At 44.6% G+C, this 12,286-nt stretch overlaps 1 protein-coding gene across 3 annotated transcripts in view; it reads right to left on the minus strand.

Annotated features, from left to right (window-relative positions):
- Zmynd12 (zinc finger MYND-type containing 12) overlaps window positions 1-12,286 on the minus strand; it is a 30,669-nt gene that overhangs the window by 13,088 nt on the left and 5,295 nt on the right. For all 3 annotated transcript variants that reach the window (XM_060379691.1, XM_021635039.2, XM_060379692.1), the window contains exons 2-3: window positions 7,057-7,198; window positions 4,026-4,197 (exon numbers count right to left, since the gene is read on the minus strand). In XM_060379691.1, the coding sequence (XP_060235674.1) occupies window positions 4,026-4,197; window positions 7,057-7,198 (314 nt within the window). The remainder of the gene's footprint in view (window positions 1-4,025; window positions 4,198-7,056; window positions 7,199-12,286) is intronic.

Genomic DNA, 12,286 nt, shown 5'->3' on the forward strand with positions numbered 1-12,286 from the left:
ACCAGAGGCTTTCTCGGGGCTGTGAGGCACTAGTATTCTTTGAGTACCCTCTTTGCCCTGTACTGTGCTGGGTGGGATAACCTCATGAATCTGGTTCTCTTGAGTCTGGTGGGAGAGAGAGAGCTTAAGTAATCCCAGCCAGAAATCTAATCTATGGCTAGAAATGGAGAGCTCAGAAAAAAAGGAAACCGTTTCTAAGTGATTTAAAAAGAGACCCAGGGCAAGCAGGACAGCTCAGCAGGTGAAGGGACATGTTGCCAGACATGGCCTGAGTGTGGGAGGAAAGAACCAACTCCATGAAGGCCATGGCGCATATGCCATTGAACACACACACTTATAAGTTAAAAAAAAAGAAAAGAAAGTGCAACCTAGTCTTGGAGACAGGCCTTTAGACCAAAGAATAGAAACTGTGACCTGAGACTTGAAAGACAAGGAATTAATGAGGTAGAAGGGAGGGAAGGAGAAATAGTCAGAGACTTTCGGGACACAGGACTTCAAGCCCCAAGGACTTGAGAGAAGTTCTCTGTAGCTGGAAGACAGAAAAGAGTGGGAGAGAGACCATCACTCAGACTGCTGCAGGAATCTGTCTTTCTGGACATGTAATGGGATTGGGCTGTTCAGTGGAAGAGAGGCTGAAGACAGCCAAGGAAGACATGGGAAGAGCGAGCAGGGGGTGAAGGTGGGACTTCGGCTTAAGTGACTTTTTCAAAGCCCCACAGTCAGGGTGAGAGTCCACGCAGTCTGGGCCGCATTTCCTGCCTGGTGCTCTTTCTGCAGTCTAGGATGGGGTGTCAGACCTGAGCAGGGTGAGGGAGGCAGGCACTCCTGAAGGTACGAGGCCATGCAGGAGATCAGCCCCAGTGAGGAGGCAGAGCTCACACGAGCAGGGGAGGGCATCTTTGTGAGGTGGGCTGTGGAGCTTGGACTGGAGGGAAAGAACTAGCTCAGGTTCTAGGAGCCCATTCTATATACAAACATGTCGATGACTGGAGATGCCAGCATCCTTCCTGTCAGAGAAGGGAGCTGCAAATATGAAATGGGAGACTGGACTGAGGATGTGCTGTTGTACAGGGGTTTGAATGAGCTGGCATAGACCCGTGCCATATTTGTGAGAAATAGTAAATATTAGCCTTTCCATCAAATACTATAAAACTTTTGTTTATGACAAGGAACTCAAATCTTTTTATCTCCCTCACCTGGTAAAACATTTATAGAAAAGTTTAGAGCTCCTGATGCAGTTAAACTTTTGTTTACACAAAGGTCCTGCTGTGTTCTTGAAACGTATGTGACATAAGTGGCCCAACCCTTCCCACTCTCCTTCATTTCCTTTTCAAACTAGCCAGTTGCAGAAGACTGTGACGTCAGACCCTAAACAATGAGGGAAAGACACAGTCACCACCTGTGCTAGAATAAAAACCAAGTGAGGGACTGGAGACTTGGCTCTAGCAGTGAAGAGCACTGGCTGCTCCTCCAAAGGACCTGGATCCAACCACTGTCTGTGATTCCAGTTCCAGGGGGCCTAACACCCTACAGACACCAGTGCACATAAAATAAAAACAAATACATTATTTTTAAAAACTTAAAAAAATAAAACAAGTGAGTTTCCTGTCCTCGTGTGCTTGATCTTCAAGTTTGGGTCTAGGACACCCTTTTTACAATAGGAATCGTCACCTTCCTGAGCTGCTTTCGCCTTGTCCTTGTGTTCCTTTTGTGTGGTGCTGAGATTATTTGAGTCTGACAGAGATTATTGAGTCTGACATGTGTAGACACACACAACACAGTATTGTGTTTACTTATCCATTCCTTAATTCTGCACCCTCATTACTCCTGGCACAGGCATGGCCCCAAGAGCAAGGAGTAGGTAAGCAATGAGTAAGACACCCAATGGTGTCCAGATTTGTTTTCTGTGGAAAAATAAAACAGGGGGAAGGTTCTAGGAGATAAGTTTTCAGAAATCAGGAACTTTAAAAAAATTAAAGAAGATGTTTCAAAGAGCAAGGAGATGAGAAGCCAACTTGAGTGTCAAATCGGAGACAGTTCAAGCACACGACTTGTACTAACAGCAGAGGGTTAAACCCAGTGAACAAAACGGGAGACCAGGAGTCCTGATAAGCTGCTGTAAACGAGTGAATACACGGAGAGTTTGATAAAGAATGGGATGCTTACACGACTCCACCTCATAAGCCAAAACTGGAATTACTGTGATTCATGACAGAAGCCCAGCACCGCTGAGGTAAAGGTGTGACGGACTGAGAACACACTATCCCCTCTGTGACATTCCTTTCCCAAATCCATAGCCTCAACCTCATCACAAGGAAACAGCAGGCGGACCCAGCTGAGGGATATGCTATATAATGAACAGTTGGCTGGGTAGTTAAGAGCACAGAGGACCCGGGTTCAATTCCCAGCACCCACATGGCAGCTCACAGCTGTGTGTAACTCTAGTTTCAAGGGATCAGGTGCCTTCTTCTAGCTTTCTTGGGTACCAGGAACACATGGGGTACACAAACATGCCCAAAGGTGAAACACTCATATGCATAAAGTAATTTAATTTCTTTAATTGGCCAATGATCTCTACACGTGTCAAGGTCAAAAAAGCCAGTGGGAAGCTGGGACACTTTCAGAGGGAAGAGCTGACATATGGCCACAAGAGAGGACAGCGTCTCTGAGTCTGACTTCTGATTCTGTAGCTTTGGGGCCTATAAACATATTTTTGAAGAAGGCTGAATGAAATAGTTTTAGCAGGTGAGGCTGCACTGTGCTTGTGAAGAGGGTATTTTCTGGGAAGTCTACATTAGAGAGTTCCAGACACAGGAGCTGTCTCCTCTCGACAGTAAGCTTGCATGGGGGCTCTTATACTATACCAACAACACCTTGCATCACTTTTTATTTTCAAAGCTGGGACTTGAACCCAGGACCCTACACATTCTAGGTGTGTGCTTTACTGCTGAGCTGTAGTCCTAGCCTGAAGGATGTTATTCAAAATGATGGCTATTAAGATGCATTAAAATGATGTAACTTCCTCTCAGAATGCTAATCCCCTATTGCGGCCATCAGGTGGTGTCTGCTGTTCTCACTCTCAGTGGTAGGCTCCTCTATTTCTAAACCGTGACTCTGACCCCAGGGAACAAAGGTAGGTGCTACATCCCAGCTAGGTTAACAAAATTCTATCTTCTAGGAATTTGTAATGGAAATTGGATGCTAACCCATCGCTGCTCCTCAACTTTTGAATCTGGAGTACAGCATGCAGCTTTACCTAGGTCTGATATCTGAGGGTAGCTGTCTCTTGCAGTGAGGACAAGATGTTAAAACTTAGTCCACAGATAGCTGAACTGAAGCAGATACATACAGAGGAGCAGAGAGAAAAGAAGGGCGGGGGTGTAGCTGAGTTGGGAGAGTGTTGGTCTAGCATGCATGAAGCCCTGGGTTCAATTCACAACAACACATATTCTGGGAATGTAGTTTTGGCCTGAAATCTCAACATTGGAAGGGTGGTGGAGGCAGGAGGATCAGAAGTCCAAAGTCACCCCTTAAGCTACCTGGTGAGTTTGATGTTAGCCTGGGTTTTGTAAGGAGCCCTTTAGAAAGGAGAAAGAACAGAAGGGAAGCAGGAGCAAAGCTGAGAGCCCTGCCAATTTCCTACAGAGGTCAGCCCTTTAACTACCTTGGAACACTCCAAAAGCTTAAATGATTTCTTCCCTTTGCTCAGGCCAGCTTGGGTGGGTTTCTTTTTGTTGTTTGTTTGTTTGTTTGTCTGTGACAGAATCTCTATATATAGTCCTAGCTGTCCTAGAACTTGCTATGTAGACAAGGGTGGCCTCCTGCCTCAGCCTCCCCAGTGCTGGCATTAAAGGTGAAGGACACCAGGCCCATCTTAAGTGATTTCTGTCAGCTGAGGCCACAGCCTTCACCCTGTTATGTCAGACTTCATACCGACCCTGCTCTTCCACAAAGGGTGTCTTGCCCCTGTCAAGGATCAATACAGCCCTTCATCAGGTTCCAGGTCTAACGTCAGTGCCACTCACCAAGGCTGGCCTCAGCCAGGAGCAGGTAAGCAGGCACGAGCTCTACAGAGTTGAGGCCGTGCACGTTCATGCGGAAGCGAAGGGAGTGCAGAGCTGCGGGGACAGCCTCTTCATGTTTTCCTTCGAAAAGATATTTCTGGGCCACCGTGTAGCAGAATTCAATCAAGTGCTTCTGTGGAAGGCAGGAATGGACACTCTGAGACAAGGTAAAAGGTGAAGGAGGAAACACCTCCAGGTAAGGCCAACCTCTAGCTGAAGGTACTTAGTGAGCCTGCCTGGACCACGTAGACACGAGGTTGGGAAGTGGGTGGATAAAAAAGCAAACTTGGGACTGTGAGTCCAAGGTCCAGAGACAGACCTTTCATTCTGGTTCAGAACTTGGCAGAGAGGTGTTTTGGAATGTGGGCTCTCAGATGAACAGTACTCATCATTTCTGCAGTTCTTTTTCTTAGCATCCTTTTCATGGTTAGTTTTTTGCATTTTGTTTTGTTTTGTTTTCTTAAGACAGAGTCTTATCGTAGTCCAGGACAGCCTCAAACTCACCATGTGTGTGAACATGTGGTACCCCCCAGTTTTAGGTGATACCAAAGCTGGAACCCGGGGCTTGGTCCCGGCTAGCCAAGCCCATACCAACTGGTGTGCTTCTCTGGCTTAACTTAGCAAAAGCTATAGATGGCACAGGACAACCTAAAACTTTCTGTCTACAGAAAGACTGTAAGCACCAGAGGACTGGGATCACTGCTTCAAAATAGTGTCTTCTAGACGGGACAGGAAGTGGCACCCTTGAACTCTCAACATTCTGTTTGTTGAAAGTCCAGACCAGCCATGGATGGAGAAAATTTAACAAGAGCTGCAGGTAGTTAGCGACTCCTGAAGGAGAATCAGTTTTCTTCAGGCTTCAAAGTCATTAAGGGGTCAGCCTTAAACACATGTACAGACAGGAAACGTTATAAGGCACACACATACACACAACAGTAATTACAGAAGAGGTGATGAATTTGAAAGAAATGGGGGAACACAGGAGAAATTGGAGGGGTAGAAATTGTGTAAACTGTACTAAGGTATGAAATTCTCAAGAAATTAAAATTTTAATTAAAAAAACAAAACTCTTTGTCCTAACAGTTCAGTTAATTTCAAGTAAAACACTTATTTCCTCCTGGAATTAACCTGCCTACCTAATATAAAAACAACATTTGAGTCTTCATTGTTCCTAATGATCATAGTTTCATAACACCAAAACTGATAAGTCTGGTGTTTATAGATTTGTGACATTCAAAGGGCTAATTTTAGGGGTCTGGGGAGATGGCTCAGTGGGTAAATGCCTGTTGTGTAAGCATGGATGCCCGAGTTCAGATCCCCAGCACGTACATAAAAACATGGTAGTATTCCCCTATAACCACAGGACTGGCAGAGGATCCCAGGATGTCAATAGCCAGCCTGCCTAGGCAAAAGGGCGTACTCCAGGCTCAGTTGGAGACTGTGTCTCAAAAAATAAGGCAGGGAGCAGTTGAGAAAGACACCCAAGTTCATCCTCTGGCACATACACATGCAAGCGTATCCGCACACATATTCATGCAGGCACATACAAAGAGGATTACTTTTCAAAATAATAATTGATATTCTTAGTGGCACATTCCTTTAACCCTATCACTCAGGAGGCAGAGGCAGGTGGATCTCTGAGTTTGAGGCCAGCCTGGTCTACAGAGTGAGTTCCAGGACAGCTAGCGCTACACAGAGAAACCCTGTCTCAAAAAAAACCAAAACTAAAACTAATAATAATAATTGTTATTATTTATATTCTTTTAAGGCCATAATAGAAGCTAGTATTACTAACTTCCTTTATATCCTAATATCCCAATATCCCAGTGGTTCTCAGCCTTCCTAATGCTATAACCCACAACCATAACTTTATTTTAATTGGTACTTCATAACTGTTAATTTTGCCACTGTTATGATCATAATGTAAATATTTTTGGTGACAGAGGTTTACCAAAAGGGTCGTGACCCACAGTCTCATCACAGTACTTGGCATATGGATTCTATGAACTGAACCATGTCTCCTAAAGTCCTGTCCTGAAGCTCTAAACCCTTGTCCCTCCAGGCATGCTGGTGTTTGGGTGAAATGCCATCCAAAGAGGTGATTAAGTTAAAAATAGGCCCACTCACATAGACTCTAATTCAATCTGTTTGGCATCTTAATTACATCTTGTGTATGTATGTCTATGTGTGCCACCATGCATGTGTAAAGGTCAAAGAACAACTGGGAGTTGGTTATCTCCTTTAACTATGTGGGTTCTGGGGATCGAACTCAGATCACCAGCCTTGGAGGCAAGTGCCCTTTCCCACTGAGCCACCTTACCATCCCGGACTGGTGTCTTTGTAAGAAGAAAACTGGACAGGCAAAGAAAGACCAGTGATGTGAGCACACGGAGGACCCGATGAAGACTTGGCTGGAAGGAAGCCACCCATCAGCCAGGAAGACAGATTTTAGAAGACACCAAATCTGGGGCTCAGGAGATGGCTTATGAACATGGGGACCTGAGTTCAATACCCAGAAACCATGGGGGGAAAAGCTAGGCCTCGCGGTGCACACTTGTACCACCAGCACTGAGGAGGCAGCCAGGCTCCTAGCCAGGCAACCTACTTGATGAATCCCAGCCCAGTGAGAGACCCTGTCTGAAAACACCAAAGCCAAACCCAAGGTAAACAGCTCAACCTCTGGCATCCACATCCAACTCAAGCACACCTGTACACCCAAAGATGCACAGGAGAGAAGGGAGAAAAGAAAGGAGGGAGGGAGGGAGGGAGAGAAGAAGGGGAAGGGAATGAGGGAGGAGACCTCTACAAACCTTGACTTGTCCTTTCAGCCTCCGGCGGTGCTGAGAAAATGAGTGTCTGTTGTTTGTCCCATGCCATCTTATGGCCACCCAAGCAAACCAGTACAGCGGGTATTGGGTGGAAATGTGGGAAATTACCCAATGGATGTAACTGCGCCTGGGAAGCCCTCACGACTGCCAGCTGCAGGACTTGCCTGTCGCTTCTGCAGCTGCTGCAGGCCGTGCTGCCGTTCCTCCTCTGAGTTGTAGAAGGGCATGGCAGTTCGCAGAGGGATGAGCAGCTGGCATATCTTCTCATGGATGCTGCCCCAATCGGCCTTCTGATGCACAGTGCCACTGACAACAAGAACACGCTGTGTTATCTCCATCTTTGTCTCCTCCCAGCCTAGCTCTAAATTCCAGCGAAGTCAGCCCAACCCAAACCTGCCAGGATTCTCCAGCCATTTCTGGGATGGAGTCTATTTTCTCTCATGTCTTTACTTGGATAAAAAACACATTGGGACCAGGCAGTGGTGGCACATGCCTTTAGTCCCAGCACTCCGAGGGCAGAGGCATCTCTGTGAGTTCAAGGACAGCCAGGGCTACACAGTGATGCCTTGTCTCAAAAAAAAAAAAAACAAAAAAAAAAACTGCACTGGGATCCCTGGCCACTAAGAAAATGCAGATTAAAACTATCTTGAGACTCCAGTTGAATTAAGAAAACAAATGTTCTGGGTATGATGGCATACTCTAATCCCAGCACTCAGGAAACAGAAGTAGACAGATCTCCGTGAATCTGATGCTAGCCTGGTCTACATAGAGAATTCTAGGCCAACCACTGCTGCACAGTGAGACCGTGTCATCCTGCCTTTTAAAAAGAGAGAGAGAGAGCGAAGAAACAACAATGACAGCAGTGGTGGCGCACGCCTTTAAACCTGCAAGGAGGCAGAGGCAGGTGGATCTCTGTGAGTTTGAGATCAGCCTGGTCTACAGAGTGAGTTCAAGGACAGCCAGGGCTACACAGTGAACCCCTGCCTCAAACAAACCAAACAAACGTTGGAATATGTAGGGAAAGACAAACCTTTATAAACTGCTGGTGTGAATGTGGACTAGTGCAGCCAAAGCTTAAAAATGGTTCCATGGTCAAGAGCATTTGTCCCTGCAGAGACCCTGGGTTTGATTCCCAACACCCACATGGTGACCCTTAACCATTCATAAGTTCCAGGGGATCCAAGCCCTTCTCCTGACCGCTCAGAGCACCAGGCATACACGTGGTATACAGACATACACGCAGGCAAACATTCTTACACATGTAGTGAAATAATAAATATTTAAAAAAATTTTTTAAAGATTTATTCATTTATCATTTATACAATATCCTGCCTGCATGCCAGAAGAAGGTGCCAGACCTCATTATAGATGGTTGTGAGCCACCATATGGTTGCTGGGAATTGAACTCAGGACCTTTGGAAGAATAGCCAGTGCTCTTAACCTCTGAGCCATCTCTCCAGCCCCCATTTTAAAATTTTAATCTAAAAATAGTACTGCTATATGGCCCAGCTATATCACCCCTGACATACACCTGAAGGACTGTAAATCCATGCACCACAAAAATTTTTGTACATCCATGCTTATTGCTGCATATTTACAGCAACCAGGAAGCGGATCCAGTCTAGATGAACCCATTAACAAATACGTAAACAAAATGTAGCTTGTCTACATAGTGGGACTTTATGTAGCTGTAAAGAAAAACGAAATTATGACATTCTAAGGAAAATGGATGGAACTGGAGACCATTGTGTTAAGTGAAATAAGCAAAGCTTAGGAGGATAAATATTGCATACCATGCGTGTAATGCAGATTTAAATTCACACACACAGCAGAAAAGGGGAACAGGGCATATGAAAGGAGGTCTAAAGGGAGGGTGATGGAAATGTATATCGTGAAATATTTGGGGTAAGGAAGAGGACCAGCGGGAAGGGGAGGGAGGATGGAAGAGGGACAGAGTAAAATGTGTGTGTGTGTGCATGGGCAGGCATGCATACGTGTGTGTGGAAGGTCACAATAACCCCCTTTTCTTTGTATGCTAACCAAAAAGTTATTTAAAAATAAACAAATAAAAAACTGTTGGGTTTGGGAGGGGACACGTGAAGAAATCTTTTCTACAAACCCCTGCTCACGCTGCCAGGTCACGCATGTATGCTATGGCTCACCTGCTAGGAACACAAAAGACAACTTTACATTGTCCTAGGGTTACTCTGAGCAGTGAAGTTGATGAATTTGACAATCTTTTTCTTGGGGAAGGGAAAGGAATTTATCTATGATTTGGATCTAAGAAAGATGTCGTAAACATGTTTTTCTAGAGTCAGTATCATCAAGAGTACCAGTAGCGCTGTCTTCAGACTTGTGGGGGTGGGGGGTGGGGATGGGGGGGGTGGGGGTGGCATTCACAGACTGCCCTGATGGAATGCCCTCTAGTCACTGTGATGTGGGAGATTAGCCTTCAATGTAACTACTTGACTCTTTTAACATAAAATAAAATCTGTTTGAGATCATGTTAAAGTTAAGAAGGTAGGTGTGAGAAGGTGTTTTGAGCCACAAAGCCAAAGTCTTCAGGGCTTTAGAGAGGATAGTGACACTTGGTTTACAGACTTTTTTATACATGCATTTTTGTCCTTTGCTTGACAAGGTCTCACTCTGTAGCCCAGACAGGCCTGGAACTCACTATGTAGTTCAGGTTGGCCTTCAGCTCATGGCAATCCTCCTGCCTCGGCTCCAGGGTATGAGGATCTAAGTCTTCCACACCCTGCCTGCTGAGACTTTATGTCTGTGTTTGCAGTTGTCCTGGTGGACTTGACAGGGTTTCTCACAGTGGTTTTGATTTGTATTTCCCCAATGACTATCGAACATCTTTTCCTGTGCAAATTTGTCATTTTATATCTTCTCTGGGAGGAAAGCTTATTTAAATCCTTTGTTCCTTTCAAAAAGAACTGGATCTTTTTACTGCTTTTAGGAGTTCTGAATATATTCTGGACATAACACATTTGTCAGACGTATGATTTTCTCCCATCCTATGGGTTTTTTCTTTTCCTTTTTTTCTTTGAGGAAATTTTTATTATTTATTTATGTATTTTTTTTTAAGACAGGGTCTCATTATATAACCCTTGGCTGGCCTGGAAATCACTGTGTAGGCCAGACTGGCCTTGAATTCATAGAGATGTGCCTGCCTCTGGCTTCTGAATGTTGGGATTAAAGTCATCAATTTTATCGAATGGAAGTTGTACAGCACAGAACCTAGGTCAGAGGGAGACTTTCTAATAAATCTTTTCTGATATTAAAACTGCTTCCTTTTATAACATCAAACAATGAACCCTATTAAAGGTGGCATACCTTTAATTCCAGCAATTGGGAGGCAAAGGCAGGTGGATCTCTGTGAGTTTGAGACCTTTTGGCCTGGTCTACAAGATAGCCAGGTGTAGAGGAATCCAGACATATGGCTACTCTGTCCAAAGACCTAGAGCTGTATATTCTGTGTGGGACACAGACACACCTTTTGTACACACCTTTAATCCTAAACAATGACATCTAATTGAGGGACAAAGTAGCAAATCAAAGAAAGATTTGACAGAATCAGTCAGAGATAGGATGGGCCCCGCTCTCATGAGAACAGACAGGAAAGAAAGCCACTTAGGAGAGCACAGAGAGTGGAGAGGAGAGTACAGTGCAAGAATACAGTAGAGTTCGTACAGTCAGTACAGTGGGGTTCAGTTCAGTTCGGCTGAGTTTGGTGCTGGCAGTTCAGTGTAGTTCAGTTTGTGGAGTTAGAAGACAGTTTTTCCACACAGAGCAATTCAGTGAGAATGCAAGAGAAACCAGTTGAATCAGTCATCTTGAAGAGGAGTTTTTGAGCCAGAATGGCTGCAGTGAACCAGCCAGCAAGAGTCCAGAAAGAACCAGAAAGTGTAAGCTTATTCAGTAGTGAGTCTTGGATGCTGAAAACATCCTAGGCCTAGGTGAACAGATGGAGACTGGAAGCTGAAGCCTTCAAGGTCCAGGCTTGCAGAAGATTAGATTGTACAGAGGCCAGATGCTTTCAGGTTTAGGCCTACAGATGTTTAGATAGAAACACTCTGGGCTCAGCACAAGCCTCATGCTAGTCAAACTTGAGTACAGTTCCATCTCATCCCATCATCTAAGGATATAAGAGAACATTTACACGCAGGGCTACACAGAAAGGCTACCTTAAAAACCAAATAAATAAAATATTTTAAAATTAAGGATTTATTTTCTATAGAGTGAATTCCAGGACAGCCAAGGCTACACAGAGAAACCCTGTCTCAACACTTTCTCCCCAAAGAAAAAAAAAACAACACAATAACAACAATAAAAAGAATATGTACCCCAAGCTGAGTGAAGAGAAGACTAAGCATGAATTTTTTTTTGTTGTTGTTTTGTTTTTTGGTTTTTTTTTTTTTTCAAGACAGGGTTTCTTTGTGTAGCCTTAGTTGTCTTGGACTTGCCCTGTAGACCAGGCTGACCTCGAACTCACAGAGGTTCACCTGCCTCTGCCTCCCAAGTGCTAGGATCAAAGGCACATGCCACCATCAGGCAGGTAAGCATGAATTTCTTGGAGGAGGAACTTCCCAAGTCAGGGAGTTTGGAAGCCATTTCTAGCCTTCAAGTGATTAATGATCAGCACACAAAGGGCTCTTAAAAAGGAAGTTATCTTAACTCACTAGGACTTTTCAAGGGGGCAGTGGCTCCTGTGGTTTCCTGGAGTTCCCCCGGGCTCTTCCCAGACCCTTTGCTCTCCTGCTACAACCAACAGTTGTGGGTCTGGGCATTTTTTGTGTGCACATGCATGTGAGTGTCTCTGTGTGTGTGTGTGTGTGTGGTGTGTGTGTGTGTGTGTGTGTGTGTGTGTGCGTGTGTGCTTCCTCTTGCTCACTAGGCCCTTGATATAAAAAGTTTCCAACTCATGGGGCAGCCACTGTGGCACCTGGATCTGCTGGCATTCAATCTCTCGGTGATTATGGTCAGAAAGTAGACCAGGCCTCAAACTCACAGAGATCCGCCTGCCTCCGCCTCCCAAGTGCTGGGATTAAAGGTGTATGCTACTATGCCCAAACAGTCTATAGTTTTCTTATGATATTTTTATTTGTTTTTACTGGGACAATATTGGTCTTACAGAATGAGCTAGAAATTATTTATCCTTTTTTTTTTTTTAATCTGTGTTCATAAATATTTGAAAGAATACACCAGTCTAGAGTCCTCTGGTTTTGGCATTTCATCACTTGTTATAGAACTAGCCAGATGTTGTTTCTTATTATGTCAGGTTTGTTTCTTTTTAGAAATGTGTCTGTTTCATCATTATCTAATTTCTTGACATACAGGTATTCAGAGTGTTCTCTTATAATTTCTTTTACTTTTGCAAGGTCAGCAGTA

The sequence above is a fragment of the Meriones unguiculatus genome, chromosome 3, assembly GCF_030254825.1.
Source record: "Meriones unguiculatus strain TT.TT164.6M chromosome 3, Bangor_MerUng_6.1, whole genome shotgun sequence".
NCBI lineage: Eukaryota > Metazoa > Chordata > Mammalia > Rodentia > Muridae > Meriones > Meriones unguiculatus.